The sequence below is a fragment of the Lepidochelys olivacea genome, assembly GCF_965140295.1.
Source record: "Lepidochelys olivacea isolate rLepOli2 genome assembly, chromosome: 2".
Classification (NCBI taxonomy): Eukaryota; Metazoa; Chordata; order Testudines; family Cheloniidae; genus Lepidochelys; species Lepidochelys olivacea.
In genome coordinates, this window is record NC_140412.1 from 158,959,513 (window position 1) to 158,972,381 (window position 12,869).

At 40.0% G+C, this 12,869-nt stretch overlaps 1 protein-coding gene across 2 annotated transcripts in view; it reads left to right on the forward strand.

The window, feature by feature from the left end:
- SLC9A3 (solute carrier family 9 member A3) overlaps positions 1 to 9,144 on the forward strand; it is a gene marked incomplete at its 3' end in the record, with an annotated part of 73,169 nt that extends 64,025 nt beyond the window's left edge. Inside the window, exons 12-17 of one of the 2 annotated variants that reach the window (XM_084622030.1) lie at positions 696 to 825; positions 1,378 to 1,554; positions 2,246 to 2,321; positions 4,208 to 4,315; positions 5,918 to 6,161; positions 9,054 to 9,144. In XM_084622030.1, the coding sequence (XP_084478156.1) occupies positions 696 to 825; positions 1,378 to 1,554; positions 2,246 to 2,321; positions 4,208 to 4,315; positions 5,918 to 6,161; positions 9,054 to 9,057 (739 nt within the window). Of the gene's footprint in view, positions 1 to 695; positions 826 to 1,377; positions 1,555 to 2,245; positions 2,322 to 4,207; positions 4,316 to 5,917; positions 6,166 to 9,053 lie in introns of those variants that run through there. The other variant, XM_084622029.1, reaches the window with a different exon arrangement.
- Between the last annotated feature and the right edge of the window lie 3,725 nt (positions 9,145 to 12,869).

Below are 12,869 nucleotides of genomic sequence, written 5' to 3' on the forward strand. Positions count from 1 at the left end.
TTATCTGAATTTCTGTTTCCCCTAAATGTGGGTATTAATTGTGAGTGTTGTGAGTCTTGACATCTGTGGCAGAAAAAGTACTACTAAACCCTCACAGGGAGCGTGTAGTCCTGAATGGGCAAGTACTGGCATGACCAGGACGCCCCCACCAGCATGACCTCCCATGCACAGTGTGTGAGAAAAACGGTGTCCTCCATGCAGCAAAAGTGCCAGAAAGCTGTTCTGGCAGGTTCTGGCCCTGTCTCAAGGAACAGACCCCCGCATAACCCATAGCAGACCACCCAAAGGTCTGGGGACCCCACAGTGTGGGAACCACTTAGCTAGATTAATAGACCTTCCATCCTGCAGGTGCACAAGGATGGGATGTAAGAGTAAAAGAAGCAAACAGGCATAAGTTTATCAGATAAAGCAGATGATCAATCAATGCTAAATTGTTGCAAGTTGCACTAATTTGTCATTTACCTGCTTTTCCTGACCAAATTACATGATCACTGATGTTGTTGCTGAATGTGCCCGGAGGCTACCACCAGAGTTGTGCCCACTCACTCTAGACTACACTTGACCCATGATGATGTTTACTTGTTTTTATCCCATCCACACTTACCTTCATGTTTAAATATATTGTAGTGCATACTTTTTTCCCTCCAGTTAGTGATCTAGAAAAATGTTGTATGTATTTTAATATTCTGCTTCAGGAGAGAAAATGCCAGCTCGGTTTGTCTTGATATGCAAGCCTTAGAGCAGAGGAGAAAAAGCATACGAGATACAGAGGATACCGTCACTCACCACACGCTGCAGCAGTACCTTTACAAACCCAGACAAGAGGTAAGAGCACAGCTGCAGTGATCACCAGGTTTTCATTTGGCAGCCAGAAGAAACAAAATGCAGAAAATTGGTGGGAAACTCAAAATCAAAGGACAAATCTGCAAAATCAATCATTGACTGAAGATGGGCTCTGATCCTGCATACCTTTAATCATGTGAGCAGTCCCTATAACTGATTTCAATGGCACTGCTCAAATGAGAGAAGATTGCAGAATTGGGCCCCAGATCTGTTCTGCTGGTGGGTTGTTGATGGCCTGAAAGCTAAGTGGGTGGGTGAGGGTGAAATGAAGCATGTGAACTGAAGGAAGTCGGAGCGGTTTGATCCAGACCTGTTCTAGCCAGTGTGATTAATCTGAATGACTTTCAATCAATATTTTTCAAATTACCATACTTCTATGTAAGAAGGAAATAATTAACTACCTGGGATCCTGTTAGTGTGTTGACTTGTAATTAATTGTTTTTTGGAATCAGTTGTTTTTGACAGTTGCCTTGGTGCTGAGCCCCAGTTTGCATTTCTATATAAATAAATGTTCTCTTATCTTCCTGGCTACAGCACATACATCTGTACAGTCGGCATGAGATCATTCAGAATGAAGACGAAAAACAAGACAAGGAGATTTTCCACAGGACAATGAGGAAGCGCTTAGAGTCTTTCAAGAGTACCAAACTAGGAATAAACCACCCCAAAAAGCTCAACAAAAACCACAAGAGGGACCGGGGCCAAAAAAGGGTAAGGGGAATGCACTTAGGGCCAGGTCTCACCTGCCATTTACCCAGACAAAAGGCCTGGTGCTCTAGAGGAAGCATAGGGTAGTTTCAGCTCCCAGCATCAATCTCTTCCCCGTGGAAGCTCCTCAGAGGGAGTACTGGCGATTAAGACCCAAGCCAGGGGAGAGATCAAAATGTGGGATGAGTTGAGGGGCAGCACTGGGAGGTGGCATTATACCCTCACCAATCTTGCGGAACGTACCCGCCATTTCCCTCTGCACTGTGGGACCCTTCTTTTGGACGTGAGGGGATTCCAGGTCCAACAAGCACGGTGCCAGAAGGGTTGGCTCGGGTCTCCATGGAAGTTGCTGGAACTCAAGGGAGCTGATGGTTTGAGGCAATGAAACTCCAGCTTCTCCTGCATGGAGGAAGGAGGGACAAATCCAACCTGACTAATTGCAAAAGGATTAGGAAACGCTGCCACGTACCACTAATAGAGTTGTGTGTCTGCACTAACGTCAATGGGAGTTCTATGCAAAAACAAAATAAAGGCTTAAAATATCTAGGCATGGTCACCACTGCATTATTCCAGTATTATGTTGGTGAACTCCATTTCATTGGCAGAAAGCTGGGAAATCAGGCTCTCTGTATCTACAATATGTCCTGCATGGCGATCGCTGTCTGAGGTAACTTGAAATGTTTTACTTTTTCAGAGAACTAGTAATGCCATACCAAATGGAAAAATACCTTCCGAAAATCCAGTGCAAGATTTTACTTTGAAGGAAAAAGGTAATTGCACTGTCAAACAGTAGTTAACCAGATTTTTTTTAATCAGCTTGTATTTTGTTGGAAGAAGAGTGTTCTTGTGAAATTTCATGGCAGGAAAAAAAACTAAGTTGACATTAACAAATGTACTACTACCCATGTCACATTTCCCCCTCTCCGTGCCTAAAACAGATGCGTTTGGAAGGAAGTAATCAACATTTAAAAAATAAATATATTTTCATAGACAACTTGGTGACAAGCTGAAATTTAACCTACTTTATAACTAACTAACATTAACAAAACCAATGTTTAAAATCTTGAAATCCTAAAAATAATTGGAGGCCATCATAAAGAAGGCCACAACATAGATAAAATGTCAGCTACTGACTCATGACATGCTACAGCTAACTATGGCAATGGCTTTCTTTGTGATCCCACGGGTACGTACATGCGCCCATCATGACTTGCCCAGGCATCTTGTAAATATCAGTACTTTCTCTGAAAGCAGAGCAAGCAGGCTGGAACAGGAAGCCAGCATAACATGTACATGAATGGAAAGACAGTATAGCCAAATATTGTGCTGACCCTAAATGCAACCCCAGTGACTACAGCACAGAATTTGGCCTTGCAAATCTAACTTTGGGCTTACTAGCGTTGGGAGTGTCCCTAACAAAAAAAGGAAAGAAAAAAACTTGCACTTTCAATTTTGCATTTAAAGAAAAAGATCCTTTAATCTGAGTTTCAGCTGTCTCTTTGCAGGTGCTGTTGCACTTGCTGGAGTCCATCACAGTAAGTTGCATCTGATGCCACCTGCCATGGCAAGTTATTATAAGGCATTGAGTTAAATTCTTTCCTCAGTTACCCATGCAACCCTGCTGATTTTAAAGAGGGCTGTGAAGTAGTGAGGGAGGGGTGTCAGAATTTTCCTCCTAGCTTTCAAAAAGGAATCGTGTGGGTGTGGGAGGTAGAAACTACGGTCTGCAGAAACTCTGAGCTCAGGTATTTGCTCTCTATCAGTTTATTAGCATTTATTTTTATTGCCAGCAGCAATATATTGGCTGAATAATATTTATACTTTTATAGCTCCTTTGATCTTAAAGTGTTTCCCAAACATTAACTAATTAGGCCTTCCATCACTCCTGTGTTAAGGCATTTTCCATAGAGGGGTTAATAAGGGATTTAATGTAGGGGGATCATTTCACCTACCACTGATATGGAGCTGCCTCTGGGGGGAAAACACAGCAGGTGTTTAACCACATACAGCAGCACTACATAGTGGTTTGGGTTGAGAGGTGGGAAAGAACATCATAGCCACTGCAGGGGGGAGTGTAGATTGGCAGGAATTAATTAACCAAGTTTGAAATGATCCAGGACACTGGTATTAACCCCTTTATGAAAATGCAGTGGGATCTTCAATTACCACAAGTTGTCAGGACCTCCATTTTGTATCCCATTTGAAAGAGAGCGCCTCGAGCAGCACAGAGACCCCTGACGCTATGCTCCAGCTTCCTTTCAGCACTGGGGTAAGCAGGAAAAGGGCCACTTTCTGAATCAGCACTTGCTGCAGTTTGTAAGCTTTTCCTGCAGCTCTCCTATCCAAGTACTCATCTAGCCCAATCCCCTTTAGTTTGGAAAAGCAAACATAATTACAGCACAAGATACTGATGCAGGAGTGAACCAGGAATCAAATATTAGTGACCTGATAAACTGGAAATTAGATGTGTACAGAATTTAGTTCTAAAGGTACAATGATTGCTTTCAAAACGTACGTTTACCCAGATTTACATTGAAGATTTACTATGCAAATCTTTAATACTCACACTAGCATCAAGAAGCTACCAAATAACACTTTGGGTCAAATCTTTTAGGAATCTCTAGTGCACACTGATTTTTTTTATATTTTCTTCCAGATGTGGAATTTTCTGATCCAGAAGAAAATTATGAATCTCTGCATACGGGCAAAGGAGTTGACTTTTTAGCTAATGTCACTAAGCAGAATTGCACAGATGCTACCTCTGGTAAGAAAATAGATTATAAATGCAGAATTTTCTTCAATTACAAAGCAGTTTATTGGATTTTTTGTTAATAGCTTTCTACTGATGATATTGACAAAGGTTGTGGTCATGACTGCATAACCTGGCTGTGAAATGACTGATCACTTCTAGAGACAGGAAAAAATTATTCTAGAGTTGTCCTGATTTTCCAAGTCAGCCAGTATTCAGCCATTTTGAATTGATTTCTGCTTTGTCAGGAATATATACGTCAACTTGACTCAAATATGTTTTCTTCGTTTCCTCTTGATGAGGAATGTCTCTCCCCAAAATTACTGTGTCCTGGGGCCCAGAACTGGCAATAGTTAGTCCAGTATAAATTTAAATTCCAATATTATTCTAGTGACCCTGCAGAGCTAGAAGCAGGGTCTTTCCATCACTGGAGATTGCCAGCTTTCCAGTGGGACACGCAGCTCTTGCTTCCAGCCTTGGAAAGTTCAAAGACATCAGATTTTAAAACAGTGACATGTTCATGTCTAGAAGAAGCTATTTTAGATAATGTTTACGGTTTTAAAATGTGTTAATTTTCCCTCTCTCTAATCCCGGTCCAATAGGACTCACAACATAGTAGTTTGTTTTCTGTAACACGTGGCACGTGCAGGCTATGTGAAGGTGCAGTGTAGTATAATACTTCTGTTGGATTCATTTGAATATAACCAAACTCATTCTGATAGAACTGTTCTAATACACCGCAACCCGAGGGATACTGTGTTTAGGGTGCATATAAAGTAGCTATTAATGCTCCAGAAAAGAATGAGGTTTCAAACAGGACCTAGACTGTGATTTTTAAAATGTTATTTTACGGTTCACCACGTGCAGATTTGATATTTGTTTTAAAAGGGCTTTGTTACCTGTTTCCACACATACAAAAATGGTACTTTTGACTGTTTTGGCCTGTTTCTCCTCTTGCACACATTTTACACTACTGTAAATCCACTGACTTCAGTGGAATTATTGATTGTCAGAGGAGAATCAGACCCCCATCCTGTTATATACTCTTACTATGTGGGTTTACACTATAAGTTCTAGGAGACTGGGGAGCCAAATTTACCAGTATCCTCTGACTTTGTTGTGCTGCTGTAGTGATGCCAAAAAGCCATAAACCTGTCTTAATGGGCTAGTTAATCCAGGCGTGAATCTCCTTTGCATTACTGGGGTGATGCAAAACAGCTGGTCAGTCTAGCCCTAGGTATCAATCTTTCAAATATGTTTAATTTTTAAATTGGTACATTTTACAACAAACTAGAACTGAGCATATTTGGTATCATTGATTTAAATCCAATCAATTTGTTTGGATAAACTGTGCATTTAGGTTTTTCTGTCGGCAGAGCCTTCAGCCATAACTGCCAATGATAGGTCTTTTGTCGGTTTGTTTGATTTGTTTTTTAATCAACTGAGACTTTTAAAATAGCAAAATGACCAGCAGTAACCAGGCATGTGATCAGAAAGTTGAAAAACTATATTTGTTTATGTTTTATTACATTATGGCCATATTCCTGGGCTAAAGATCCTATTTGCTGCCAGTTATGTTATTTTCCAACTGAATTTATCACTCATAAACTTTTGTAGGAATTGATAATCCAGTATTTTCAGCTGATGATGATCAAAGTATCTACATGAAGTTCCCTCCATGGTTATCTGATGAAGATTCTGTAGTACCATCACAAAGGGCCCGAGTACAGTTACCGTATTCTCCAAACAACTTCAGACGACTCACCCCGTTTCGCCTCAGCAATAAATCTGTAGATTCCTTTTTGCTAGCAGATGGCCCAGAAGAGCGACCCAGAGCTTTCCTCCCAGAAACAACGCATATGTAATATTTTAAAATTGACCTTCATTTTTATTTTTAATCAGTCTCTCTGTCGGTTCTGGCCTCCTGACAGCTTTCCTTGTCTTTTTTTGTCTTTTTCAAGTATCTTTCTCTTCCTTGATTTTTCTGCATCTGAACATCTGCTATTCGGCTCCAGTTTGAAACTTGTACTTTTAAAGAAAGTTGGTTATCTTTATATGTTTAGGGCCAGATCCCTTGCTGGTGTAAATCATCACAGCTGCTTGGTCTACACCAGACCTTTGTCTGGGTTTCAACATTTCTTGTGCTATTTTAAAACCAAAAACATTTCACGCACTTGTAGGTTATGTACTATTTGTTTTTCCTGGTTTTATTCTGTTGTATGGCTTAATCAAACTATTTATATTGTGGGACCAATTCTGCCCATTGCTACAGGGATGAAACTCCCGCTGAAGTCACATCACATGAGACTGAATTCAGATTTAACCTAATATCTCCTAAAGTGATAAACTCTTGTCTTCAGTAACTTCAAGTGGGCCTCATCTTTGTTATGTGTTTGTACAGTGCCTAGCCTAATGAAGATGGAGCATTTAGCCACAACTAATAAATAATACTAATAGCCACAGCAATACATTACTTAAGATAAAGTTTAAAAATCAGGTACAGCTTGCTATAAACATTGCATTTACTTTGTATAGGTGGTGATGACTACATAAGGGGCAACACCTTGGGGAAGTTAGACCCCCCCCATTTTTATTAGAGCACTGACATTCATTTCACCATAAGAATGGCCATACTGGGTCGTATCAATGGTCCACCTAGCCCAATATCCTCTCTTAGGACGGTGGTCAATGCCAAGTGTTTCAGAGGGAATGAACAGAACAGGCAATTATTGACTGAGCCATCCCCTGTTGTCCACTCCCAGCTTCTGGCAGTCAGAGGCTAGGGACACTCAGAGCATAGGGTTGCATCCCTGACCATCTTGGCTAATAGCCAGTGATGGACCAATTCTCCGTGAACTAACTTACTTGTTTTTTGAATCCAGTTATAGTTTTGGCTTTCACAACATCCCCTGGCAGTGAGTTCCACAGGTTGACTGTGCATTGTGTGAAGAATACATCCTTAGGGTTTTGAGTTGAGTTTTAAGTTGTGTATTTATAGAAAGCTTTACCTTATTTTTAAACTTTAAGTAATATTTTAATGTAGTTGCTCAAGACAGTAAGTTGTCACCTCTACAGGTTATCAGTTCAAATCTGAATTCAGCCACATGTGAAATGAATATTTTAGTTTCACTTTAATCCCCCAACACAAAATCAGCCCACAGTTTGAGACATTTCTATAACCGGCACAGTCATTGATGTAAATGGGATGGCTTAGGTCACAATTCAGTCATTATAACACAAAACCTAGGCAATGCAGAGATTTAGCAACAAAACACAATAAACACGGGCATGGTCTATGGTGGAATAATTAAACACAAAGACAAGGCCTAGTGTCATCTCTGAACCAGCAACTGAATTATTTAGATAACTTGAGGGTGCTTCCAGCTGAGAAGGAGAGAACCATATTCGAATAAATGAGCCGGAAACACCCTCCTATTAATATTGTCCTAAAAAATATATGTACGTATTTAGAGCCTGACTGGCATGTGCATTTACTCTAGCTTCATGCCTTTGGAAGAGATCGTTAGCCACCTGAGTTCAAAGGAAACACAGAACGCAAACTTTCCTTGGCTCTGAGCAGTGCAGAAACCTGACTGCAATGGAGTTTCGTCGTCATCTGAAATGGAGTAAAAAGAGAAAGTTACATTTCCCTTTTATCATGGCTCATATCTGATGAGCAGCAGTGATGCCTTTAGCTCAGTCCAGGTAGTGAAGTATGATGTGTCATCTTCACCAGTGGAGTGGAGTTCAGCTGTGTTTTGGTCTTATGTTTTGTTTAGCCAATTTGCAATTATAAGTCTTCTTATTATTTAAAAAAATAGCCATTTGGAGTTACTGCTAGATAAATGAAATAGTACTGGAACTACTGTGTGGATTAAACATATAAAAAACGCTATCCCAGACTTTAAACGTATCTCTGACACTCACATCACTTGTTCACATGGAAACTATCTGACACTTTCTTTTTCACTGGAAATATTTACATATATTGCACAATATTGACTTCTGTCTCTTATGACCTGCTAAACTTCTATTAACCTTTGTCCTTTATTCCATTCTATTGCCTTGATTGTTACTGAGTTTATAATTTAGAATAATACAATGGTATGTAATGGCTTTTTGTGCAGATAAATTTGTGGGGTATATTTACAGTCACTGCACTTTGACTGTGGTTTCCCTCAAGGTTGCAACTGGGAGTGAGTTTGCTGGATAAAAGTAACTTGTCACATGGGTTAAAACAAGTTTAAAAAAGAGTAAGGTCCAAGCAGCCTCAGCTTTATTGAAAAGACCTTACAATGATCCCTTTAAATGCATCTTATATGGTAAAACATTCCAGTGTAAAAATAGCATTGGAACCCAAATTATTTAGAATTCCGTAGCTGATCCTTACAATTCAATACTCAAGGCAACATTGCTTATAAAAAGAAATACATTTAAATGGCCACATGATGGCACTGTCCCCTAAGAATCTGGAACAGGCTGATGATGCACTTGACAAACACTGGGCTAAATTCTTTCTTGACTTCCACCCTGGGCAATTCCATTAGCTTCACTAAGGTTGTACAGGGTGGGAGTTGGGGGCAGAGTTTAACCCACTGGCTCTGAGAACAGATTTACGTTCCTAAAGAGACATTACCTTCAGCAAAATAGCAACAGCAAAGGGATGGATCTGAAATCAATATTTCAAATGAAAATCAAGCTTGTACAAGAAGTCAATATTTACATACTTCTGTGTTTAATTTTACCAATGTAGGTGACACGAGCCATAGTGCTGCAGTGACAGGATACTCTTTCTCAGATGAGAAACTGCTGCCTTGGAAACCTGACCAAGCAAAACAAAATGCCTCTGTTTCAGAGAAACCCCTCCACTTCATTCCATCTTGCCTTCAAAGGCCCTGGGCACAAAGCTGTTCTTCACTGGAAAACCGAGGAAATACAACTCTTTCTACTATCTCAGAGCACATGACTTCTTATGACCCAAACCTAACAGAAGTCTATTGGAAAGCAGTCTCAGATACGAATAACAAACCACCTGTCAATTCAGGATATTGTTCTGAAACTAGTTATGAGCCAGTGAATTCACAACAAGACAATTCTGTAGCTATGCAAGAGAGGCTAGAGGAATCTAACCCTAAGGAAAACCAAGAGAAGAAAACTTTGCTTAACGCACAAGCCCACTACAGATCTGCCGCAGCCAGGCGTGTACAAAGCCGACGCTCTTTTCATAGACCAAAACCTTTGCAACATCCCAAACTTCAAAAGTTAGCATCTCTTCCATCATCTTGTCACATCCCTCCACATTCTCTGGAACAAGAAGAAACACAGCTTTGAGCCTGGACTTACCTAACAGAAGACAAGTGTAGCGAAAATGGACAAAGTCTCTGGAAAAAGAGAGAGAGAGTGAGAGAGAGAAACTCAAAGCATTGAGACTTTTTCTAGTACCATTTAAAGAAAGAGAAAGAAAGAAACACTGGGGTCTACTTTTCTGCTGGACATACACTAGTAATTCCTCATTCACATTAAAGGGACTTATGTGGTTGAATCAAGTTGATAACGATGCCTCCATTTTTCATCTAAACTGTTACAAAGATAAATTCTGAGGGCTATAATGAGAATCTTTTCAAAAGGGAAACCGATGTTGGTTTTCAAATTAAAAATAGTTTTAATTATGCCATATATTTCCATAAAACATCATTAAGGCAATACATTGCATCTGTAACATTAATAATGCAGATCAATATTCATGCTGTGTGAAATTGCTATATATGAGGCCAATGGTTAAATCTCTTGCTTGCTAAATCTATTCCGGTTGAAATAGATTAGTGCCTCTTTATTAAATGTGAAAGCTGAAGAAGAAATATTATCCTACTGTTGAATTTTTGTATCATTGTGAAAAGCTAATTTAATTGTAGATTTTTTGATTCTCTATTGTAAATTCTTGGGGTGAAATCTTGGCCCCACTGAAGTGAATGGGAATTTTGCTGTGGATTTCAATGCGGCCAGGATTTCACCCTTGTTATCTGTTTTAAGTGGTGCTGGGAATTAAAGAATGTACAGAGATAGAATAGAATTATAATTTACATGGTCCTAAACATCTCATTTATATTCTTAATTAAGCTGCTCTTGTTCAAATAGCCTCAGTCCCACAAAAGTGAAGACATAGGTGATTTATCTGGCGACTTAGGTGTCTTCCAAATTATCTGTTAAGTCTTCCTATTTATACATAACCCTCTCTGGATATTTTTTGGGAACAGTGATTTTCCCCTATACTGTCATCTTCTGTGTCCTTTGACACATTGCATAGGTGCCATGATGACTCAGGATGTTGCTATTTTGTAAGTACTGTATACCGACATTTTGGCTATACTGTATATATATATTTGTAGATATTCGGAATTAGAGTTTTTATTTTCCATTTTTTTTGCTAAATGACGATCATTGAGATTCTACCAGATCTCCTCTCCTTACAAGCCTGATCCAACCCTCAGTGAAGCCAGGGAAAGTTGTATTAGTCCCTGTATGAAAATAAAGTACAAGTGAAAGGCTCTAAGGACTTTATATTTCCATGCAAGGCTTGAACTAACCGTGCATGTCAGATGGCTCCAGGCTTAGTTTAGCAGCTTCATATACAATTTCTTCCTCTGTGGTGACATTATATTCAGTATAGCCCCAATCCCAAGACTGTGAGGCAGATCCTCAGGCGGTGTAAATAGTCATAGTCCCCATAGGTGCTTTTAAAAATCCTATTAGGCACCTATCTGCACCTTTAGGCACCTACATTCTTTTAAAAATCTGGCCCTACATGCCTAATTAGCTCATAAAAAGGGGACTTACTCGCCTAAATCACTTAGGCACTTTTAAAAGTTTTAACCCTATAGCTAGAACTCAGATGTTACTTCAGATTCTATGGCCCAGATTTTCAAAAGTGGCTTTTAATTCTGGCTGCCTCCATGCTTGGGTGTCCAACTTTAGACACACTGGACACCCAAAAAATAAAACAAGTGGCAGCTTGCGGAAATGCTGGCCCTATACCTTTTTTCTGTCTGTGGCCTCTTAGCTGCTAGTGGTGATGCTCAGATACCATGAGAATGGACATTATGTAGAAAACTAGGTATATAAATAACCTACTCCATAGGGACTGGATTCAAATTACCAGCTCATTGTACACAAACCATCTAGTAGTTCTGTTTTCTTTCAGTCCTCCTGTAGCCCAACATTGACCACCTAGCCAGCCATTCTTACTCTGAATGGGGAATATCATCTTGCTTGGAATAAAGTCCTTAGAAACCATAGCAGGTCTAGCACCTAGGTGTATGATTTGATGTCAGTGTAATTCTTTGTGAACTGAGTAAATTATGATGTATTTTTATTATTGTTTTGGTGCAGGGAAAATATTTTGTAACCATAGTTCTGGGTATTATTAATAGGCGTGATTACTGGAATTTTACTCATCCCTGTGATGAGGCATGTGGATCCTTTCTGAACGCCACACTTAGACTGACCCATTATACAGCAAGAGAAACACTTTGGGCCACATTCTCCAATGCCTTGCACCTAGAAGAATCAATTACACTCACAAAATCTTCTCCCCAGTTAACCAAGTGGCGAATTTTGATTTCATAGCATTTTATACCTATTGTGCCCAGGTGTAAGTGACTATACAAGATGCTAGGCAGTGGAGAATCCGTTCTTTATTCTGAATGTTTTTGAGCCACATTCACCAATAGGCTCTGGCTGCTTAGCACTGCTCTGCTGATGCAAGAGCAACCTAACTGGCCAACTCAGCCAGCATGGTGGCTGTTTGCATCGCTGGAATGGCACAAAGCAGCCAATGCATTCTGGTGAATCTGGCTCAATATTTTTAGGGTATTTTTCATAGTCCCAGAAAGGCAGCAATTGTTCTGTCGTATCCCAGCATAATGCCTAAGAATGAACAACAGAATAAGTCAGATTCCATTTCCAGATGCTGGTTTTCTATGAAAAACATTCTTTTCCTATTACTTTTGTGCAAATTTCCTTGCTATGTTGTAGCAGTAAGGAATGGAGCATCACACATTGACACTGTAAGGAGGCCTGGACTCTAAGCTACATTTTCAAAAGTGCTCACAAACTATCTGTACACATGCAAACGTCCGTGTATACCTGCAAACCCTGATTTGCCTGTTTGTGCTTATGCAAGGATGGGGACTCTTGAATATGTAGTCTTATAAATTCATGGTGTCACATCCTGTTCTAGCAAATTGATATAGCACACAGGATGGGTAAACAAAACCATCTATACAAATACAACAGGAACTGGAAAAAATAGGAGTTTGTAAGCTTTGGTGTGTGTTGCAGGCTGTAGCCCCAATATCAGGGGTTCTCAACCTGAGGGTCAGGACCCCTCAGGGGGTCGTGAGGTTATTACATGGGGGGTCGTGAGCTGTCAGCCTCCACCCCAAGCCCTGCTTTGCCTCCAGCATTTATAATGGTGTTAAATATATTAAAAGGTGTTTTTAATTTATCTGGGGGGTTGCACTCAGAGGCTTGCTATGTGAAAGGGGTCACCAGTACAAAAGTTTGAGAACCA